We start from the raw sequence: 19,914 nt of genomic DNA on the forward strand, positions 1-19,914 counted from the left end.
TCTAGAGGGATCCCACAGGTATGGTATATACTGTATAGAGTTCCATTGGTCCAAGCTGGACTAACTCTCATACCTGGAATTCTTTAACTAAAATTCTAAAAGGCAAACTAAAGATAAATGAATGAAGTACCTTATACTTGTTAAATGTCTTCAAGTTCTTCTCTTTGGGGCTTGTATATGAGACTTGATACATCATACAATCTTTGAGATTATTGTCCTTCACTTGGTTCCAAAAGCTGATCAGCAATCCCATGGGGCTTCTTTGTTCCATCACTTTAATATTGATTGGAGGTTCCACATATACTAAAAACAGAGGGCTAAGTGAGACCTTTGAACTTGATGACATTTACCAAACTCAGCACCATTCTATCCATGTAGAAAGCTGGGACTTATGGAGATGACATGGAATCAAAGAAAAATGTTTTCCATCTGACCTCCCTTGGCTCTTATCCTTGGATATGACACTAACAGCAACACACTGGCTAAATGGTTAGCACTTCCGCCTGGCAGTATTAGCATCGTTGGTTTGAATCCCAACCACGGCACCACCTGCCTGGAGTTTGCATGTTCTCCCTGTGCCTGCCTGGTTTCCTATGGGTACTCCAGTCTCCTCCTACACTCCAAAGACACACTGGTAGGTTAATTGTCTAAATTGTCCCTAGTATGTGTATGTATGAATGTAAGTTAGGGACCTTAGATTGTACACCCCTTGAGGGTTAGGGACTGATGTGAATGTACAATATAAGTACCTGAAATAAAAATAAATGAAACAGGCTCTTTCAATAAACTTCAAGGAGCTAAGTATAGTACTTGCAGCAGTTTTTGTCTTCTACTGGTCTGGTATTAGGTAAATTCTGATTCCTAATGTTTGTTAAAGAATATTGCACATTAAAGGGCAACTTCACGCTGAAAGATGTGTGCAAAAAAATCAAGCAGAGGTCAAGGGACTAGTCCCAGGTATTGCCTGGGGTCTACCCCCATCTGATCTTTTCCCATTACTGATGGACAATGCCTTGTTTTATGCTGTGTCTCTGTGTGGAGGAGGCCATGTTGGTAGAGGCAGAGCTTTGCTTCCTCATTTCAGATCCTCCAGCAAAGAGATCAGTGAGCAGCACAGTAGTGACAGCATCAAAAAAATGTGTGCTAGCAATATACAGTACTTGTATCCCTAGTCTGCACCTCAACATGGGCTGTAGATCCCTATTGCGCACTTGGTGCTAAGATCCTGGCACCATAAAAAAAACTGATTTGTGTTTCTAATGTGAAAGTAGATTGAGAAATATCTTACCAACACGCTCTGGGCTGAGATTGCGCCAGTATAAAGTGGTATTACTCTGGTTGTCCCACACGGATATGACAAAGGGTTTTACACTAAATAAACTGAAGTGGTCCTCTGGAAAATGACACAAGTGCCACCAGGAATCTTCTGAGGCTTTCACCGTTGTTAAATTGCACGACACCCTGTGGGATTAAACAATGACTTTGTCATACTTCATCAATTTCTGTCACTGTGCAAGCAAATTTTATTATATAATAGTACACCATGTTTTCAGCTCCTGCTGGGTCAAAGTGCAGAATAAATCAAATGTTGACTGTGAGACAGTACACAAGAAGTTCCCCTTCTATTGGACCACAGTGCACAGTAAATCCACCTTCCATTGGATCACAGTTCACAGGGTGTCAACCTTCTATTGGACCATGGTGTAGGAAGTGCTAATGTTCCATTGGTCTACAACACACAATGCATTCACCTTCTATTGATTCACAGTGCACAGTACATCCATGTTCTATTGGACCACAGTGCACAGTGTGTTAACATTCTATTGGACCACAGTGCACAGGGTATCCCCCTACAATTGGACCACAATGCACTATTTGCTAATGTTCCATTGGACTACAGTACACAGTGCATCCATATTCTGTTGGATCACAGTGCACAGTGCATCCACCTTTTATTGGACTACAGTGCACAGTGCATGCATCTTCAATTGGACTACAGTGCACAGTGCATGCACCTTCTGTTGGACCACAGTGCATAATTTGCTACCCTTCCATTGGACTACAGCACACAGTGCATCCACCTTCTGTTGGATCACAGTGCACAGTGCATCCACCTTTCATTGGACTACAGTGCATGCATCTTCAATTGGACCACAGTGCACAGTGCATGCACCTTCTGTTGGATCACAGTGCACAATTTGCTACCCTTCCATTGGACTACAGTGCACAGTGCATCCACCTTCTACTTGACCACAATGCACAGTGCATCCACCTTGTATTGGACTACAGTACACAGTGCATGCACCTTCAATTGGACCACAGTACACAGTGCATGCACCTTCAATTGGACCACAGTACACAGTGCATGCACCTTCAATTGGACCACAGTACACAGTGCATGCACCTTCAATTGGACCACAGTACACAGTGCATGCACCTTCAATTGGACCACAGTACACAGTGCATCCACCTTCTATTGGACCACAGTACACAGTGCATGCACCTTCAATTGGACCACAGTACACAGTGCATCCACCTTATATTTTACCACAGTGCACAGGGTGGTAACCTTCTGTTAGACCACAGTTCACAGGGTATCCACCTTCTACTGGATTAAAGTGCACAGTACATCCAACTTTTATTAGGCCATAGTCCACATTGCATTTCGCTCCTACTGGGGCACAGTTGATCAGATATTAACTGGGGCATCATACACAGTGCACCCAACTTGTATTGGGCCAGTGTACCCCCTTTCATTTGGGCAATGGTACACAACGTACCAACCTTCTATTAGGCAACAGTGCACAATGTACCCACATTCTATCGGGGAATAGTGCACAATGTACCCACCTTCTATTGGGCAATATTGCACAATATATCCACTTTTTATTGGGCCATAGTGCACAATTTACCCACATTCTATTAGGCCACAATGCACCCACCTTCTATTGGACCATAGTGCACAATGTACCCAAGTTGTTTGGGCCACAGTGCACAATGTACCCACCTTCTATTGGGCCACAGTGCACAATGTACCCACCTTCTATTAGGCCACAGTGCACAATGTACCCACCTTCTATTGGGCCACAGTTCACAAAATATCCACCTTCTATTGGGCCACAAAGCACAATGTACCCACCTTCTATTGGGCCATAGTTTACAATGTCACCATCTTCTATTAGGCCACAGTGCACAATGTACCCACATTCTATTGGGCCATAGTGCACAAAATATCCATCTTCTATTGGGCCAAAGTGCACAATGTACCTACCTTCTATTAGGCCACAGTGCACAATGTACCCACCCTCTATTGGGCCATAGGTCACAATGTAATCATCTTCTATTGGGCCACAGTGCACAAGGTATACACCTTCTATTGGGCTACAGTGCACAATGTATCCACCTTCTATTGGGCCACAGTGCACAATGTATCCACCTTCTATTGGGCCACAGTGCACAATGTATCCACCTTCTATTGGGCCACAGTGCACAATGTACTCACCTTCTATTGAGTCACAGTGCACAATGTACCCACCTTTTATTGGGCAACATTGCACAATGTACCCATAGTCTATTGAGCCATAATTTACAATGTCACCATCTTCTATTGATCACAGTACACAAGGTACCCACCAATTATTGGGCCACAGTGCACGATGTACCCACCTTCTATTAGGCCATAGTACACAATGTACCCACCCTCTATTGGGCCATAGTGCACAATATATGCACCATTTATTGGGCCATAGTGCACAATGTATCCACCTTCTATTGGACCATAGAGCACAAATATACCAACCTTCTGTTGGGCTACAGTAAACAATGTACCCAACCTTTTTGGGCCACAGTGCACAATCTACCCACCTTCTATTAGGCCACAGTGCACAATGTACCCACATTCTATTGGGCCATAGTGTACAATCTACCCACAATCTATTGGACCATAGTGTACAATCTACCCACAATCTATTGGGCCACAGTGCACAATCTACCCACCTTCTATTAGGCCACAGTGCACAATCTACCCACCTTCTATTGGACCATAGGTCACATCCTACTCACCTTCTATTGGGCTACAGTGCACAATGTACCCACCATCTATTAGGCCACAGTGCACAATGTACTCATCATCTATTGGGCCATAGTTTACAATGTCATCATCTTTTATTGGGCCACAGTGCACAATGTACCCACCTTCTACTGGGTCACAGTGCACAATGTACTCATCGTCTATTGGGCCATAGTTTACAATGTCACCATCTTCTGTTGGGTCACAGTGCACAATGTACCCACCTTCTATTTGGTCACAGTGCACAAGGTACTCACCATTTATTGGGCCAGAGTGCACAATGTACCCATCTTCTATTGGGCTATAGTGCACAATGTAACCACCTTCTATTGGGCCACTGTACATAGTGTATCCACTCCATATTGGGCCACAGAGCATCAACATCCATTAGAAAACAGTGCACAGTGCATCCACCTTTAAATGGTCCATAGTACACATTACAACTAAACTTTGGTAAAAGCTGTTACATAGTGCCCAGTATATTGACATCTATTAGACAATAGTGCACAGTTCACCTGCATTGTATTGAGTCATAGTGCACATCTAAACACTATTAAAACAATAGTGTCAAATACATTGACATTAATTAGACAATAGTGCACAGCGCATACAGCTCCTGCTGGGTTGTAGTGCATAATAGATCAGACTTTGACAAGGCTGCAGTGCACAGTTAGATGTACTCACTCAAGGTTGTCAACGGTGTAATTCAATGTGAAGTTGGAGGTGTCAGATGTGTGGCTCTCCCAGAAACAAGTAAGATTCTCTAATTCCAACATGAAACAGAAAGGGATCACAGTCCTGTTGTCAATGGCATCGTACACTGGAAGTAAAAAAAAATAAGCCAGAGTTTAGAACGGACTCTCGGGGAGGACCCAGTGAATGAAGACGGCTGATTTCTTGGTTTTAGGTGGAGTTGCTATTTAACACTTAAATAAAAACACTCTGTGAATCAGATTTTGAAGTAGGGTAGTTCCATAGCAAGGTCAAAAACAGCAGAACACTGAAAGTGTAGATCAGGTATGGAAATTTTTTTTAAAAAGTTAATTGAATATAAAAAAAAACTAAAGGAACACTGCTGCTAGAAATATGGTGGTCCTAATAAGTGTATAAAGTTAATACTTGTCGGTAATTGAAATACATTTTTTAGTTCACATGAGCTTTTGGATTTTTAAGGCTAGGTTCACCCTTTGCAAAAATAAAGTAGTAAATGCAGTAACATTAATCGTATAATGAATGTGCATTTACTACGTTTATTGCATTGAAGCTTGGATAGCATTGCACCCGCGACACGCTAAGCATGAGTACAAGCCAAGCTCTGCAGGCTTAAATGTAAAAAACTCTCTGTTGATGTTTACCCCCAGCCTCAAGACCGTATGGAGGTATTAACATGCTGTTATCAGGCTGCAGAAAGTGTGGCTGGACTACAGGGGGGTGAGGGATCGCTAGCATGGCTCTTATAGATGGTAGTGGTAAATCATTGGAAGCGAGCCATGGGAATTGATGGCATAGATACTGTATGCACAGCCATGCTGTATTAAAAAAATAAAAAAACATAGCATGCTGCTAGAATATGCACCCTGGGATTCAGGTAAGGAGGGCAATAGTTTGGGATTGGGAGATTATGTATGCAACCACGCTTCATGTTCCACCCTAAAGATGGGTGTAGCATGAAACATGGTTTAAAAATGGAGTCTCCAAACGATAGCCTTTGGGCCAAATGCAGCTTGTTACAAGATTTTACCTGGCCCATAGCAACAGTCAGTGAAAATACCCTGGATGGATAGATGCCCAGGAGATGGTGACTCACCCGGGGCTTTGATGCTGCCTATGGCGGGGTCCGATCAGAGAGCGGTGATCCCTGGGCTGTAGTGCTGCTGACAAGGCAAAGTGTGAGGAGCAGGAAAGAAGACAAACTCCGCCAGGGCCCTCAGCAGTGGATGCCGGGCAGTCACGTGGCCGCCGCCGCAGAGGAGCATTGAGAGGCAGAGTGAGCGGATGGCTGAGCACAGAGGAGAGGGTGACCCACATCCTACGGGACTGCCTAGGACCCAAAGAACTTCACAGAGGGGGCCCTCCCCTGATAGTTAACAGACATCGGTGTACATGAACATTTACTATTGACCACCAGTTAGCACCGACAGAATGGAGGTTTTCTGATCGCTTGATCGTGCTGGAGACCCCCAGTGGAGGAGGAAGGCCAGAGGATGGTGAGCCAAAACTTTAAATGGACTTGTAGTGTCTAAGGGGGGACCACCCTAGGGAGCCAAGGAGGAGGAGAAATAGAGATATAGGTGAGAAGGAGAACTCAGAGACCCCTAGGAGGGAGATCGGTGTGTGAGAAGAAGGAAGGACTCATGGGACATTACCCCTGGAATGGCCCAACCCTAGCCCTGCCCAGTAGAAGCAACCCACGGGCCAGGGAAAAAGAGAAAAATATTTAAACATCATGAAGTAAAGCAGCAAAAGGGGGAGGGTCCGATCACCCCAAATAAGTTCAATTAAAAAATATATACCTACACAAGAAAACAATTTGGAGGGACAAACCCCAGAGAGACGATAAGGAATGAGCAGAAGACGGGAGATGGAAAACATCAGTGGCGATCGCTCTAGATTGTCTCTGGGAGCAGTTAACACCAGTCAAAGTGTAGAAGTTGAAGATATAGAAAATGAGTTGGTTATCGAGAACTCTGAAGAGCAAGAAAAGACCTCGCAGATACCAACTAAATCTGACATAGAAGATATGTTTATGAGATTGGAAAGATCCATAAAACAGGAGATGGCGATACTACACAAAGATTTGGGTCAAGTTCTATCACGAGTAGAGGAGACTGAAGGAAAACTTGATAAACACGCCCAAGTGATAACAAAATTAGAAAAAGATGAAAGAAATGAGAAAAGAGCAAAGGAGTCTGCTGTATAAAATGGAAGATCAGGAAAACAGAGATAGAAGATGTAATCTGAGGATACGGGGCCTACCAGAGACCTCGCAAGGAGAAGACTTAACGGAGATAATGGTGAAATTGTTTAATATAATAATGGACAGACCAGCAACAGCGCACCTGAAGATTGATAAAGTAAAGTAAGAATAGGAAGACCCCAAGGTAGCGGAAATGGAAGAGACATTCCTAGAGACATGATCATACGTTTCCATTACCACTGAGTTAAAATGGCTCTATGGAGGAAGATAAAGGAAAGACCAGTAATAAAATATGGAGAAGCAAATCTACAGATCTTTGCTGACATATCATTGGAATCATTGGCTAGAAAAAGAATGTTGAAACCATTACTGGAACAGATGACAAAACAGAACGTACAATACAGCTGGGGATTCCCAGCATGCTTAATAGGATGGAAAGACAGTCACTCCACAAAGCTGAGATTTCCAGAAGATTTGAGAGACTTCTGCGAGAGACTTGAATTACAGAGAATAGACATTCCAGGCTGGGGAGAGGGGGTAAAAGAGAATAGGGTAATAGAAAATGAGATTTGGCAGTCAGCCCCTAGGGGGAAAAGGCATCAAAAATAGAATAGAGGAGAGGGAGGAGGAATGAGAGAATTTTTTAGAAGCCCATAGGGGGCTTTCCTCTTTTTTTTCTTTCTCTCTTCCTGTTCCTCCCCCTTCTCCTAGGTAAAGTCAAAATTTTAGAAGAAATGCGGGGAAATAGGGAGCAGCATATACATTCAGATACGTGGCCTAGGGAAGAGGAACGCAGTCTGGAGGGGTGAATGTGGTCAGAGCTCCACCGTAGTATGGGATCGATAGTGGGGCTAGGACCACAAATGGTCCAAAGGCAAGTTAAGGGTCTAGGGAGAGTGGGGGTGGGATATAGGGGGGTGGGAAGGGGAATTGTGTAGGAGTTAGCGCCGTGTTCCTTTGGAGGGATGATGGTACTCTCACTGGGAGTGTCACCCACCTGTGCCCATCAGTGCCACCCATCAGTGCTGCCCAGCAGTGCCGTCAGTCAGTGCCACCCATCAGTGCCACCTATCAGTACCCATCAGTGTAGCATCATCAGTGCCAGCTCATCAGTGCCACCTATCAATGCCATCTATCAGTGCCTCCTATCAGTGCCCATCAGTGCTGCCTATCCATGCCACCTCATCAGTGCCCATCAGTGAAGGAGAAAAATGACCTGCTTGCAAAATTTTATAATAGAAACAAAGAAAAACTGTTTTTTTAAATGTTTTGCTCTTTTTTTGTTTTTAGCACAAAAAATAAAACACCCAGTGGCGATTAAATACCACCAAAAAAAAGCTCTATTTGTGTGAAAAAAAGAAGGAGAAATTATTGCTTTTACAGCCATTATGGGTATAAAAGCAATCAGTGTAAAAAAAAAAATCTTCATCACCCCCCACAAGTAGTACAGTGTCTATGGTGAAACTGTACTGCTAGGGAGACAGTATGTAAAAAAACAAAAAAAAACAAATTATAATATAAAAAAAAAATAAAAATGTAAAAAAAATAAAGAAAAATTATAATTTTTGGTTATAAACTAATTTGGGTTACTTTTTTTTTTTTTTTAATAAAAAGATAACGGAATACATTTTGGCCAAGATTTATGAAGAAAGATTATTTGCAACATTTTTTAAGAAAAACACTTTTTTTTCAAAATGTTTGTACTTTTTCATTTATATAGCAAAAAAATAAAAATCCCAGTGGTGAATAAATATGACCAAAATAAAGTTTTATCTGTCTCAAAAAAAGCTAAAAAATTCATATGGGTACAGTGTTGCATGACCGCGCAATTGTCATTCAAAGTGCGACAGCACTGAAAGCTGAAAATTGGCCTGGGCAGGAAGGGGGTATAAGTGCCTAGTAGGCAAGTGGTTAAAGAGCTGAATAGCCCAGGCAAAAGGCACAAGATTCTTAGAGAACTACAACAATGATCTATTACAGTAGCATTTCCACAAGAAACTAATTTATTTCAGAAAACAAATGTAAGAGTCATCCAACCTGGTATTTCGCAGATTCACCAACTAAACATGCTAAAGGTGTGGCAATAGGTATAGCAAAACATGTCAGAAGATAAGATGGTTGATCCTGAGGGACGATTTTTGTTTTTGAAGGGGAGATTACAGGAAATAGAGTGTACATTGGCAAATATCTATTGCCCTAATAGAAATCCAGTGACCTATTTGAAAAACACACTGAGAAGGTTGATGGATTTTAAAATGGGCAAATTAATTGTAGCAGGAGATTTTAATTTTTGTATGGACCCTCTGATTGATACGACGTCGCAGATGGGCCAGATGGGTATACTGTGAGATATTACAAAAAGTTTAAAGAACAATTAGTACCTAAGTTGAGTTTATATATGAATGCATTAGGAGAGGGGATGGAAATGAGGGAGGAGTCATTACAAGCATATATTACAATCATCCAGAAAGAGGGAAAAGATGGAACCCAATGTGCTAATTATAGACCCATCTCACTATTAAATACAGATACCAAATTATACGCAAAGGTCCTGGCAAATAGGTTGAAAGATCTAATGCCGGACTGGATTCACCTAAATCAGGTGGTGTTTGTCCCCAGGAGGGAGGGAAGAGATAATGGGTTGAGATCATTATTCCTCATGCAAAAAAGTAAGAAAGAAAAACTCCGCCCCGCTTTCCTTAAAGGGTAAAATTAATTTAATCAAAATGAAGCTGCTTCCTTCCTTACGTTATGTGCTCCGCCATACTCCGGTTTGGATCCTACGGAAATATTTTAAACAATTTGACGCAGCAATTGTTTCTTTTTTGTGTGGCTCGAGGTAACTGAGATTTAAATTTAAATTTAAAAGGTGCTACAAAGGCCATGGCCGGGGGGGGGGGAGGGGGTTGGCTTGTCCGGATTTGTACACATATTATATTGCAGCGTTGCTCTTCCATGCTCATAACTGGATAGTGGCAGATGAGACTAACGCTGCTGTGGTTTTGGAAGCGGCTTTCCTGGGCTCTTATGAAGCTCTACGTAATCTTTTGTATAGGAGCCATTTGGCCCCATTTCCTATTACAATGTCCACGAGGGCACTCCTTAAGGCCTGGCATTTGCAATTCCCTCCTGAGCCCCAGGTTTGGTCTCTCCATACCCCGTTGTGGTTGAATCCCTCCTTGTCAGAATTTTTTCCCTTCCCGAACCCCTCAGTTTGGGCCTCTAAGGCAGGGGCGGACTTACCATTTGGAAACTCGGGCACTGCCCGAGGGCCTGGGGTCAATAGGGGGTCCCATGAGATGCCCCTGGTACCTTTTTCATAGGCTTTTCTGAGTTTGGGCAAGGACACAGGGGCCTCATGATCCCCTATTGCCCGGGGGCCCCATGAGTTGTCAGTCCGCCCCTGCTCTAAGGGCATTAAGTATTTACAACAGATATGTGAGGGAGGTGTGCTTAGAATGTTTGACTCCTTGAAAGCTCAGTATGCTCTTTCCAACTCGTATTTCTTCCGATACATCCAACTACGCCATGCCTTTCGCCAGAAGTTTCAAGGTCGGCCACTTCAGCTAGTGGTGTCTGGGGTTGAATCCCTACTATGGGATGAATCTCTGGTTAATCCTCTCTCCTCTATATATGGGGCCTTAAGACCGTCTATTCATGAAGGTCTGGATAGACTTCTCTCCACATGGCGCGCCGGAGCTAGATTCAGAGTATTGGGAGGACATTTGGGAATGTCCTATGCAACAACTGGTCGCCACCCGGGACCGATTGATTCAGTTTAAGCTACTTCATAGAATCTATTATAACCCCCAGAGGTTGTATAGGATATTTCCGACGCATCCCTCCAGGTGCTGGCATTGCCCTGAGGACCCAGCGTCCTTTTTGCATGTTTTTTGGAATTGTCCTATTATTCAGATTTTTGGACAGAAGTGATTTTTAGTATTGTCTCTATAACTACAATCTCAGTACCATTGTCTATTGAGGTTTGTCTATTGGGTTTAGTTCAGGCATTGGCTGTCTCTCTTGAAATGCGAACCTTGATTGGCCTGTTACTCTACTATGCTCGTAAAGCTATTCTCTTGAAATGGAAGTCCCCCCGGGCACCTACCTCTGGTTTTTGGAAACAATTGGTTAATATGGTCCTCCCATTTTATAAATACACCTATGAATCTAGGGGGTGTCCTGCAAAATTTACCAAAGTGTGGCACATCTGGACTGAATCTGGTGATTCTATTTCGTCTACCTCAGATTAGGGCTGATCAGTGTTGCTCCTTCTCCCTATAAGGGGTCTCCTGCTAGCTTTGTCATCTTTTCTTCATGTCTTCTCCCAGCGAATGAGATGCATCACTGCTGGGTATATGTCCTGGGAATTTTTTTTTTGGTGCAGTTGCCTATTGTTAGTTGGTTGTTGTTGTTGTGTATGAGTTGTTATTTACGGTTTTCCCTTTTTGTTTTTTTTCTTTTGTTGTGTCTTGGCTCTAAGCCTTGGTATGCCCAATAGGCTTTGTTTTGTATTATTTTTGAACCCAAACTTTTCAATAAAAGAGAATTTGCAAAAAGAAGGAAAAACTCACATTCTAATATTATCAGTAGACGCAGAGAACGCTTGTGATAGGGTGGACTGGGACTTTATGTTAGATACGTTGGAAGTTCTGGGAATTGGTCCCAAAAGGAGAGTGGATAGGAAAGTTATATAGTCAACCCTCAGCAGCATTATAGGTCTACGGCTCATTGTCAAAGATTTTCAGGATGTATAATGGGACAAGACAGGGATGCCTGCTCTCGCCGTTGTTGTTTGTTTTTGTCGTTGGAACCTCTTTTGGCAACAATAAGGAATAGTATAGATGTGAGGGGCATACGGCTGGGGGGAACGGAACACAAAGTGGCAGTGTATGCTGATGATATGCTATTCTATGTGGCTAATCCTAGCTTGATGCTACCTAATCTGATGAAAATAATTAAATATTATGGAGAGCTGTCAACTTAAAAATTAATCAGAGATTTTAAATGTTAGTGTCTTGATAAATGAAAAGAAAGCCCTGTATGGAGAATTTGCCTTTCTATGGAGGGAAAGAGATCTAAAATATTTAGGAATAAAATGGACTTCCTCCTTGAAGAACTTATATATAATACATTATATCCCACTAATAAACAAGATTAAGGAGGAATTGAGGAAATATCGGTAGGGCCTCAATCATGGATTGGACGAATAAACTTGGTACAAATGGTAATTGTTCCGAAAATACTATATAAATTCCATATTTTTTTTACCTATACAGCTCCCGGGAACCTATTTTAATGTAATTAAAAAAATGATGCTGAGGTTTATTTGGAGGAATAAAAGACCAAGAATAAGTTATGAAGTATTATGTAGAGACAAGGAGAATGGGGGGATAAACATGCCTGATTGTAAGAGATATTATTACTCGTTACTAGTATCACGTATTTTTGATTGGACGCACAATGCACAAGGGAAAAGTTGGGTTAATATAGAAAACACTTTAAGTGGGACACAGTTGAATATGATGGTGTGGTTTCCGCACCAGCACCATAAGTTGGCAGAGAGCACGAGCACTTATACACGAAATGTAATTAGGGTTTGGGATGTAATTCATAAACAAATGGGGTGAGAGTTTAATTCTATGCTGATGCCGTTGGTGGCCTCAGATTTTTTTCCCGCCTGGGAAAGAGAAGATTTCCGTTAAATGGATAAGAAAAGGGGGTGCACAGTTAAAAGACATAATGAAGGGAGAAGAAATATGCTCCTTTCAGGAGCTAAAAAATAAGAGGGAGCTGTTTTTTAAGCTTGATGAGTGACAATATTTTCAATTAAGACACTTTGTCGCAACGCTCCTTAAGCCCCTAAGGGCAGTGGTGGATTTTAACCCATTTGAACAATTGTTTAGCATAAGTAGGGTACGGAAACATGGTACTTCTTGAATATACAAAATCCTTACTGTAAAAACAGAAATTACTCTCCCCAGTCAGGGGGCGTATTTACCACAAGGCAAACAAGGCATTTGCCTAGGGAGGCATTTTTCAGGGGGGCAGCACTGCCCCCTGGAAGAAGGGACACAGGCGGCATGGGGATCAGGTGGGATCCAAAAGAGGCTGCGGGCTGCTTGATGGTATATGCAGAGCCCGACTCTCCTCTCATTCCTAAGGATGTCCGGAGCTGTGAATGTGAGTGATTTCTCTCTCTCTCACCGGGTGGGGAAGGCAGTGTATGGGGGGCAATGGAAGGCTCTCTCGATTGGATTTGTTGGTCAATGTCTCAGGCTCTCTCCTCCACAGGGGTGAAGGGGGTGGCGTTGGTCGGTGTCAGGCTCTCTCCATGGTGGGGTGCGGGGGTGGCCAATTTTTGTGTTGCTTAGAGCAGCACAAAACCTACATACACCACTGCCCCCCGTATATGGTAAAATGGGAAAGGGAATTGGGAATAGCAACCGATGAGCATCAGAGAAAGAAAATATTTAGATTGTCACCTGGGGCGGTAGATATGAAAGTAGTGGAAATGAAGAACAAATTTTGTAGCTAGCTGGTACATCACACTTAGTGTGACACAAGCAACGAGTAGACAAATCACCCCTGTGTTGGAGGGGAAGCGAGATTAAGGGCACAATGGCACATATTTGATGGGAGTGTCCTAAAATACAGAAATATTGGAGGAAATAATTCACCAAATACAAGAGATCACCGAGGTTAATATTCCGAAAGACCCAGGCACATGTTTATTTCAGAAAACAGAGACCACAGTAGAAAAAATATAAAAATTTGGTGATATTCCAATCTTATAAATGCGGCGAAGGGACTACGGTAATAGCTAAATTTTGGCAGGAACAAGAGGTACCAAAAATAAAAGATTGGATACATAGGGTGGATTATGTGTGTAATATGAAGGAACTCCACCCTATGGAGGAGGATAAAATGGAGAGATTTCGAGAAAGTTGGGAAAAATGGGATGTATATAGACGATTAAATAATGGAAGAGACAGAGAAGCAGGAGGAAATTGAGAAGGAAAAAGAGAGATAGGTGAGAAAGAAAGAAGAAGAAGGGAGTCCCGAGAGTATTTAGAAGTGAAAAGGAACAGGGAGCTAGAGGGAAAAGAACTTGAGGTAGATAGGGATATGGGTGAGTGAAGGAGGAGGGTTTGGAAAGGGGGGGGGTGGACTCCGGGAGGGGAATTGTTTAAGGGTAATTGTTTTTTTGTATTTTAATGATATGATAATTTATTGATGTTAAGTTTAAATATTGAAAATTAATAAAATATTTAAAAATAAATGAAAACCCTGGATGGCAAGAAGGCTGTGTATCATAATACAGAGACCAGCACATGTACTGCCAGCCAGGTTGCTATGACTCTCCCCCAGTCCCTAGTGTAAGGAGGGACATATGGAAGTAAGGAGTGACTCTGCTGGGCACACATAGATTTGGGGGAGGGCTCTGCTGGGCACTCCTAAATGTAAGGAGTGACTCTGCTGGGCACTCCCAGATATAAGGGGGCTCTGCTGGGTGAACCTGGATATGAGGGGGACCCTAGTAGGCGCTTCTGGATGTAACTCTTATAAAACAGTTTTTTTTGGCCTGCAAATATTTGCAAACTATACATTGTTTCCCCCTGTACTGAAATGTTTGGCGATCCCTGGTCTACAAGCTATATTTAGTCTTTAATTTGTCACTTACTTAAATTTCACTTAATACTACACATCCATCTAAAACGACCTTGTCCTATGATGATTTGTCGATATCCCTGTGGAAAACACAGCAGACAAGACTGGAAAAATGGAGGAGTGAACCCAGATGCAGACAGATGTGTTCAGCTCTGACATCCATTTATAACCACAGGTAACCGCCAGGTGTGAGGATACATGTCAGTAGCGATGACTCCTCTCAAACTGTTATTGCAAAGTACAGGCTGAGTGGTCGCCATTGTTCGCATACACCTGTCATCTCACATGCAAGAATCTTCCCATTCATGTCACATTCAAAGGTATATGCTTCATTGCCAGCTCCTCTTTGTTTCACTGCTTAGGCAATCTCTATCCATGAAGAAAACGGAGAATTTTGTCTGCAAAGGTGCCCTAGATCAGCGTTTCCCAGCGGGGGTGCTGCAAACAAGGGGCGCAGTTTTCCCTGTCTCAGCATCATGAGCTGCCACTGACCCAATTCTCCCTCTCTTACCTCCCCCATTCTCATATCCTCCCTCTCTCTCACCCCCCTCTCTCTCTCATCCTCCCTCTCTCTCACCCCCCTCTCTCTTTCTCACCCTCTCTCTCACTCGCTCTCTCACCTCACCCATCTCTCTCACACCTTCTTTCTCACCTCACCCCCTTCTCTCTCCCTCTTACCCCACTGTCTCTCGCCCCCTCTTTCACCTCCCCCCTCTTACCCCACTCTCTCACCTCTCTCTCTCTCACCACCCCCCTCTCTCTCTCACCCCCACTCTCTCACCCCCACTATCTCAGTCCCCCCTCTCTCTCACCCCCTCAGCCCCCCCTCCCTCTCTCACCCCCCCCCCCCCTTTTCGCCTCCTCCTAGATTGCTCCAAAGAGAAGGGACCTCCTATCCCTCTTGTATTGAACTGTATTGTTGCTGCATTGTCTTCTTTTATATTGTAAAGTGCTGAGCAAACTATTGGCACTATATAAATCCTGTATAATAATAATAATAATAATAATGCCTGGAGGCAGACAGTCTACGGGAATACAAAAGCAGCTGAAGCAGGTCAAATGCACCTACAACAAAGCGCCTCCAGCTGATGTCAAAAGCACACTGCATTTGCCCATCTAAACAAGCACTAGGGGCCCATTCACACTTTGGTGGCCCAGTGCATTGTGTGACCTTAAACATGCGTTTCTTTAAGACAGCCATTCAAATAAAAGTGCTAGCAAAAGCACCAAAATGCTTCACAGAAGTATCCCTTTTATCTTTCCATCATCTGCACAATGCAAAACTGGATCGTGCAATATTCTGGTGCAGTTCTGCATACAAACCAATCAGCTTCCAGGTTTTACTGTCAAAGATTTATTGAACAAGCTGAAGTTAGAAGCTGATTGGCTACCATGCACAGGCGCACCAGATTCCGAGTGCTCCAGGTTTAGTAGATCAACCCCAATATCTCTGAGCTATTATCGGATCTAAGAAACATGGAGGCTTCTGTTGATGACCTTCTTATAAAATGCTAGTTGCTGTATTTGGCTTCAGTCCCTGATCTGGAATCAAGATGCAACAAGTGAATTGAGAAGTCTAAACTCCTGAATGGGTCCACAAACCTGCACACTGGGGTCATCCACACATACATGCTGATGCTAACAGGACAGGGACCACTACAACCTTTTCTGGGGGAAACAATAGCGATAATTCCAACACAAACATTCACTCTTTCTCATAAGATCTCTTGGCCAGGGCTGTCTGGCTCTGACCAGGAACACAAGATTGATACCTAGTCCCACTAAAATTGGTTGGATTGCACAGCTGTCATCAGATGTATAAGGGGATATTTATAGTAGACTATTGAATTCTGTGTTATGTACTATATTAATAGAGGATTGAAGAGGAGGAAGTCCATACCAAATATGTACATGTATGTCACCGGAACACGCTGTACTTAAACCATGCGCTTGGTCCTCGCAGCCCTCCCCTCACTGAACGTCTGGTGTGCCTGATAAGAAACTGCCTTCCCAGGACACGTTCTTTGGCACATTAAAAATATGTTTTTCTGCCTTCATTTCAAGTGTTTTTGTTTTTTTTGTTTAACTGAAATTTGTCACGTCTGATTCAAGATTGTATTAATAGCAGCATACACCTGATTACATTAGTCCCTAATCTCTGAAAGGCTCACATTCTAATGTCCCAACCACACTACTGCAGACTATATGGCCACTTTCAAAAGCAGACTGATAAACTTATTAGCCTTTTTTTTTTGGTGGTGGGAAACGTTGGAGCAACCCAGGTTAGCCCCACACAACCTGCAGGAAGAACACACAAACTCTATGTAGAGAAAGAACCTGGTAGGGACCAAGTTTGGGAGTCTAGGACATACCTGGCCTTATGGCTAATTACTAAACCACCAATCTCCTGGTGAAAACACAACTCCACACATAACAAATAACCTACTCATTAATGTGCCATTTGTCCTCTATGTGCCCTGTTAACACCATACATGTGCAGTGATGTTCAGAAAAACATAGCTCAACGGACAAGGTGAGAACAGTTCAATGCCAAGAGAAGCATCATATGAAGAAGACCCAAAAGGCTGCTTTATGATTTCTCATTTATCCAGTTAAAGTGATAAACATCTTAACAGTTTCTTCTATCTCTTTGGGACTTTTATGGTCAGATTGGTCAGATCTCTGCCCTGTGTTCCCAGGTCTCCATACCTGTTGGGTCGATTTTGAAGGGTTCCCACTCTCATTGCTGGATTCACATTTATGTCATATTATGGGAAGTAGGATGAGGAGGAGCTGGAACACACCAAGGTGAGTGGGAGCACCTAAAACTCCCAGGCAGGGGCGGACAGACAATTTGGAAACTCGGGCACTGCCCGAGGGCCCGGGGTCAGTAGGGGGCCCAATGAGATGCCCCTGGTACCTTTTTCATAGACTTTTTTGAGTTTGGGCAAGGAAACAGGGGCCCCATGATCCCCTATTGCCCCATGAGTTGTCAGTCCGCCCCTGCACCCAGGTGAACAGAGAAAGAAATTAAGGGAGGGAGATCTAACTAATGGACTATAGAGGTAATAGGAAGCCAGGGTCTGACTACATTTAACAATATGAAAACATTTGCATGGCCCCTTGCTCATGTAGAAGAGAGTAACAATGGAGCAGTTGATCATACATGAGAACATGCTCAGAGGTCTCCACACCCAACGCTAGAGCAAGAAGAAGAACAACAACAGAGGAAGGTGATCACGTACCACTACCTGAGGAACATTCTGTCATTGACAACTGACAGAAAGTCACTTTAGCTACCATACAACGGGACGTTGGCATTGTTAGATGCTATTTTTGTTTAAGACCATCAGATCAGTTTTGAGTCTTTTTGAAAAATGGTAACAGTCCAAGGATCAAAACATCCAATTTAAAAAGAGCCACAAAACTAAAATTAATCTAGAGTTCTGCCTAGTTGTTTAAAAAGAACATCGTTTTTGATGGTCGTTAGAAAACTGAATCGCATGCTAAGTTGTAATAATTCTTTAGGAGAAGCCTCACTGGCCTCCCTTTTTAATTTACTATTTCTGCACCATATATGCGCATACTTTCCTGCCATGGTGCCATCTGGCCAGAGCTAGTCTCCATCAGGTGCCTATAGGACACACTTTGCTCAATGCTACACCACAACATCATTATCCAATTTGTCAGGTGTTTTTGTTTTTTTTTAATTTTTAGTGTCTGTGTCCTGTTAGGGAAAGTTTCTTCATTTCCTAAACTGGAGATACAACAGGAAGTGAATGAAAACCTCTCCAAAGTGTAAATGCATTCCCTTTCAGACAGTTGTGTACCAAAACAGGTGTCCCAATTGGAAGACTTCCCCTCATCTACTGTTCCAGTGACAACTATAATATTCTGGATTTGCTATCACTTTCTGTCTAGGTAAAAGTGATCACCAGGACAAAAAGAGAGGGTGAATCTCTCAAATGGTGGTTTTAACCCTTCTACACTCAATCCAAAATGAATGTGTAGTATCCAGTGGTCAGTAGTGGAAGTAGGCTAGTACTCTATCCTACCTACCTGTTTCTTCATGTGGGCTTCCTTCGTAATTAATATAGCCCAACCTTGTCTTTTAGGACAAGGATGCACTAGCTATACATATCCCTGCCTCCCCTAGCTAAAGTACTGGGACCCTAGGGGAAGACCACTCCAGTAGGCATCTGAGGTTCACAAAATCCTGAATGTAGAGTATGCAAAGTGGCCACTGCGTCCCAATGTGTGCAGATCGAAAGCAAAGCAGTAAGAATAGTTACCATAATAACACTCAAGAACCCTAAATCTGTAGATAGTGGAGTTCTCTTTTAAAAGTCTAGCCTACCCAAAGCCTATATTGTGGTCCTGGCGGATATGGACAGGCTGAATTAGCAGACAGATCATTACATCTCCTAGGGCAAGAATGTTAATACAGTTGTCCTTCAATTTGTTTGACTTGTGCACAGGGGCGGACTGACAACTCATGGGGCCCCTGGGCAATAGGGGATCATGGAGCCCCTGTGTCCTTGCTCAAACTCAAAAAAGCCTATGAAAAAGGTACCAGGGGCATCTCATGGGGCCCCCTACTGACCCCGGGCCCTCGGGCAGTGCCCGAGTTTCCAAATGGTCAGTCCGCCCCTGCTTGTGCACATGCCCCCCTATGGGGACCAGTGAGGTGCAGTAGATGTAGACAGCAACTAAGGTAAAAAGTACTTACCTTTGTGAATAAATTCGGATGTCATTTGAGGCTTCACTCTGCAAAGCATCAGGCTCATGACCAGCGGTAAAGAACACCAATGAAGAGAAGGGGATGAGGTGGGTACCCACGTACCCATGTTGAAGAAAGGCCCTTGCCAGCCTCTGCGTCTGTGCTCTGTCCCTGGATGTATATGAAAGTCTGTATGGCGGATCTCTGAGCACTCTTCTGTCTCTCCTTGTGTTTCAGTGTATGTTACTCCCTCTATCAGTGACTGCACAGGCTGCCTCTGCTCTTTCTCACACCTATTCTGTATGCTGAGACATGAATTTACTTTCTCTTCTCTGCCAATGCCAGATAAGATGTTCAGGGTACGATGTGTTTGTGGGATTGGCATGGGGATCGGTACAGTTTATGTTATAATTTGCTGCATTTAGTTCGCACTGGTGTTTTATTGACATCAGTTTCTGGAAGAAAGAAAAAAACTTTCCCAAGTGGTTTTCCTGTTTGACACTTTTACTTTGGAAAAACAGAAAGCACCCTAAAAAA

At 43.2% G+C, this 19,914-nt stretch overlaps 1 protein-coding gene across 2 annotated transcripts in view; it reads right to left on the minus strand.

The window, feature by feature from the left end:
- EPOR (erythropoietin receptor) overlaps positions 1–19,674 on the minus strand; it is a 32,991-nt gene extending 13,317 nt beyond the window's left edge. For both annotated transcript variants that reach the window (XR_016314816.1, XM_089688836.1), the window contains exons 1-4: positions 19,387–19,674; positions 4,754–4,889; positions 1,289–1,461; positions 131–303 (exon numbers count right to left, since the gene is read on the minus strand). Coding sequence is in view for 1 of the 2 variants with exons in the window: in XM_089688836.1 (XP_089544962.1) it covers positions 131–303; positions 1,289–1,461; positions 4,754–4,889; positions 19,387–19,504 (600 nt within the window). In the remaining variant the exon portion in view is untranslated. The remainder of the gene's footprint in view (positions 1–130; positions 304–1,288; positions 1,462–4,753; positions 4,890–19,386) is intronic.
- Between the last annotated feature and the right edge of the window lie 240 nt (positions 19,675–19,914).

The sequence above is a fragment of the Staurois parvus genome, unplaced genomic scaffold (genome assembly GCF_062004578.1).
Source record: "Staurois parvus isolate SC_StPar_1 unplaced genomic scaffold, SC_StPar_1.0 ptg000456l, whole genome shotgun sequence".
Classification (NCBI taxonomy): Eukaryota; Metazoa; Chordata; class Amphibia; order Anura; family Ranidae; genus Staurois; species Staurois parvus.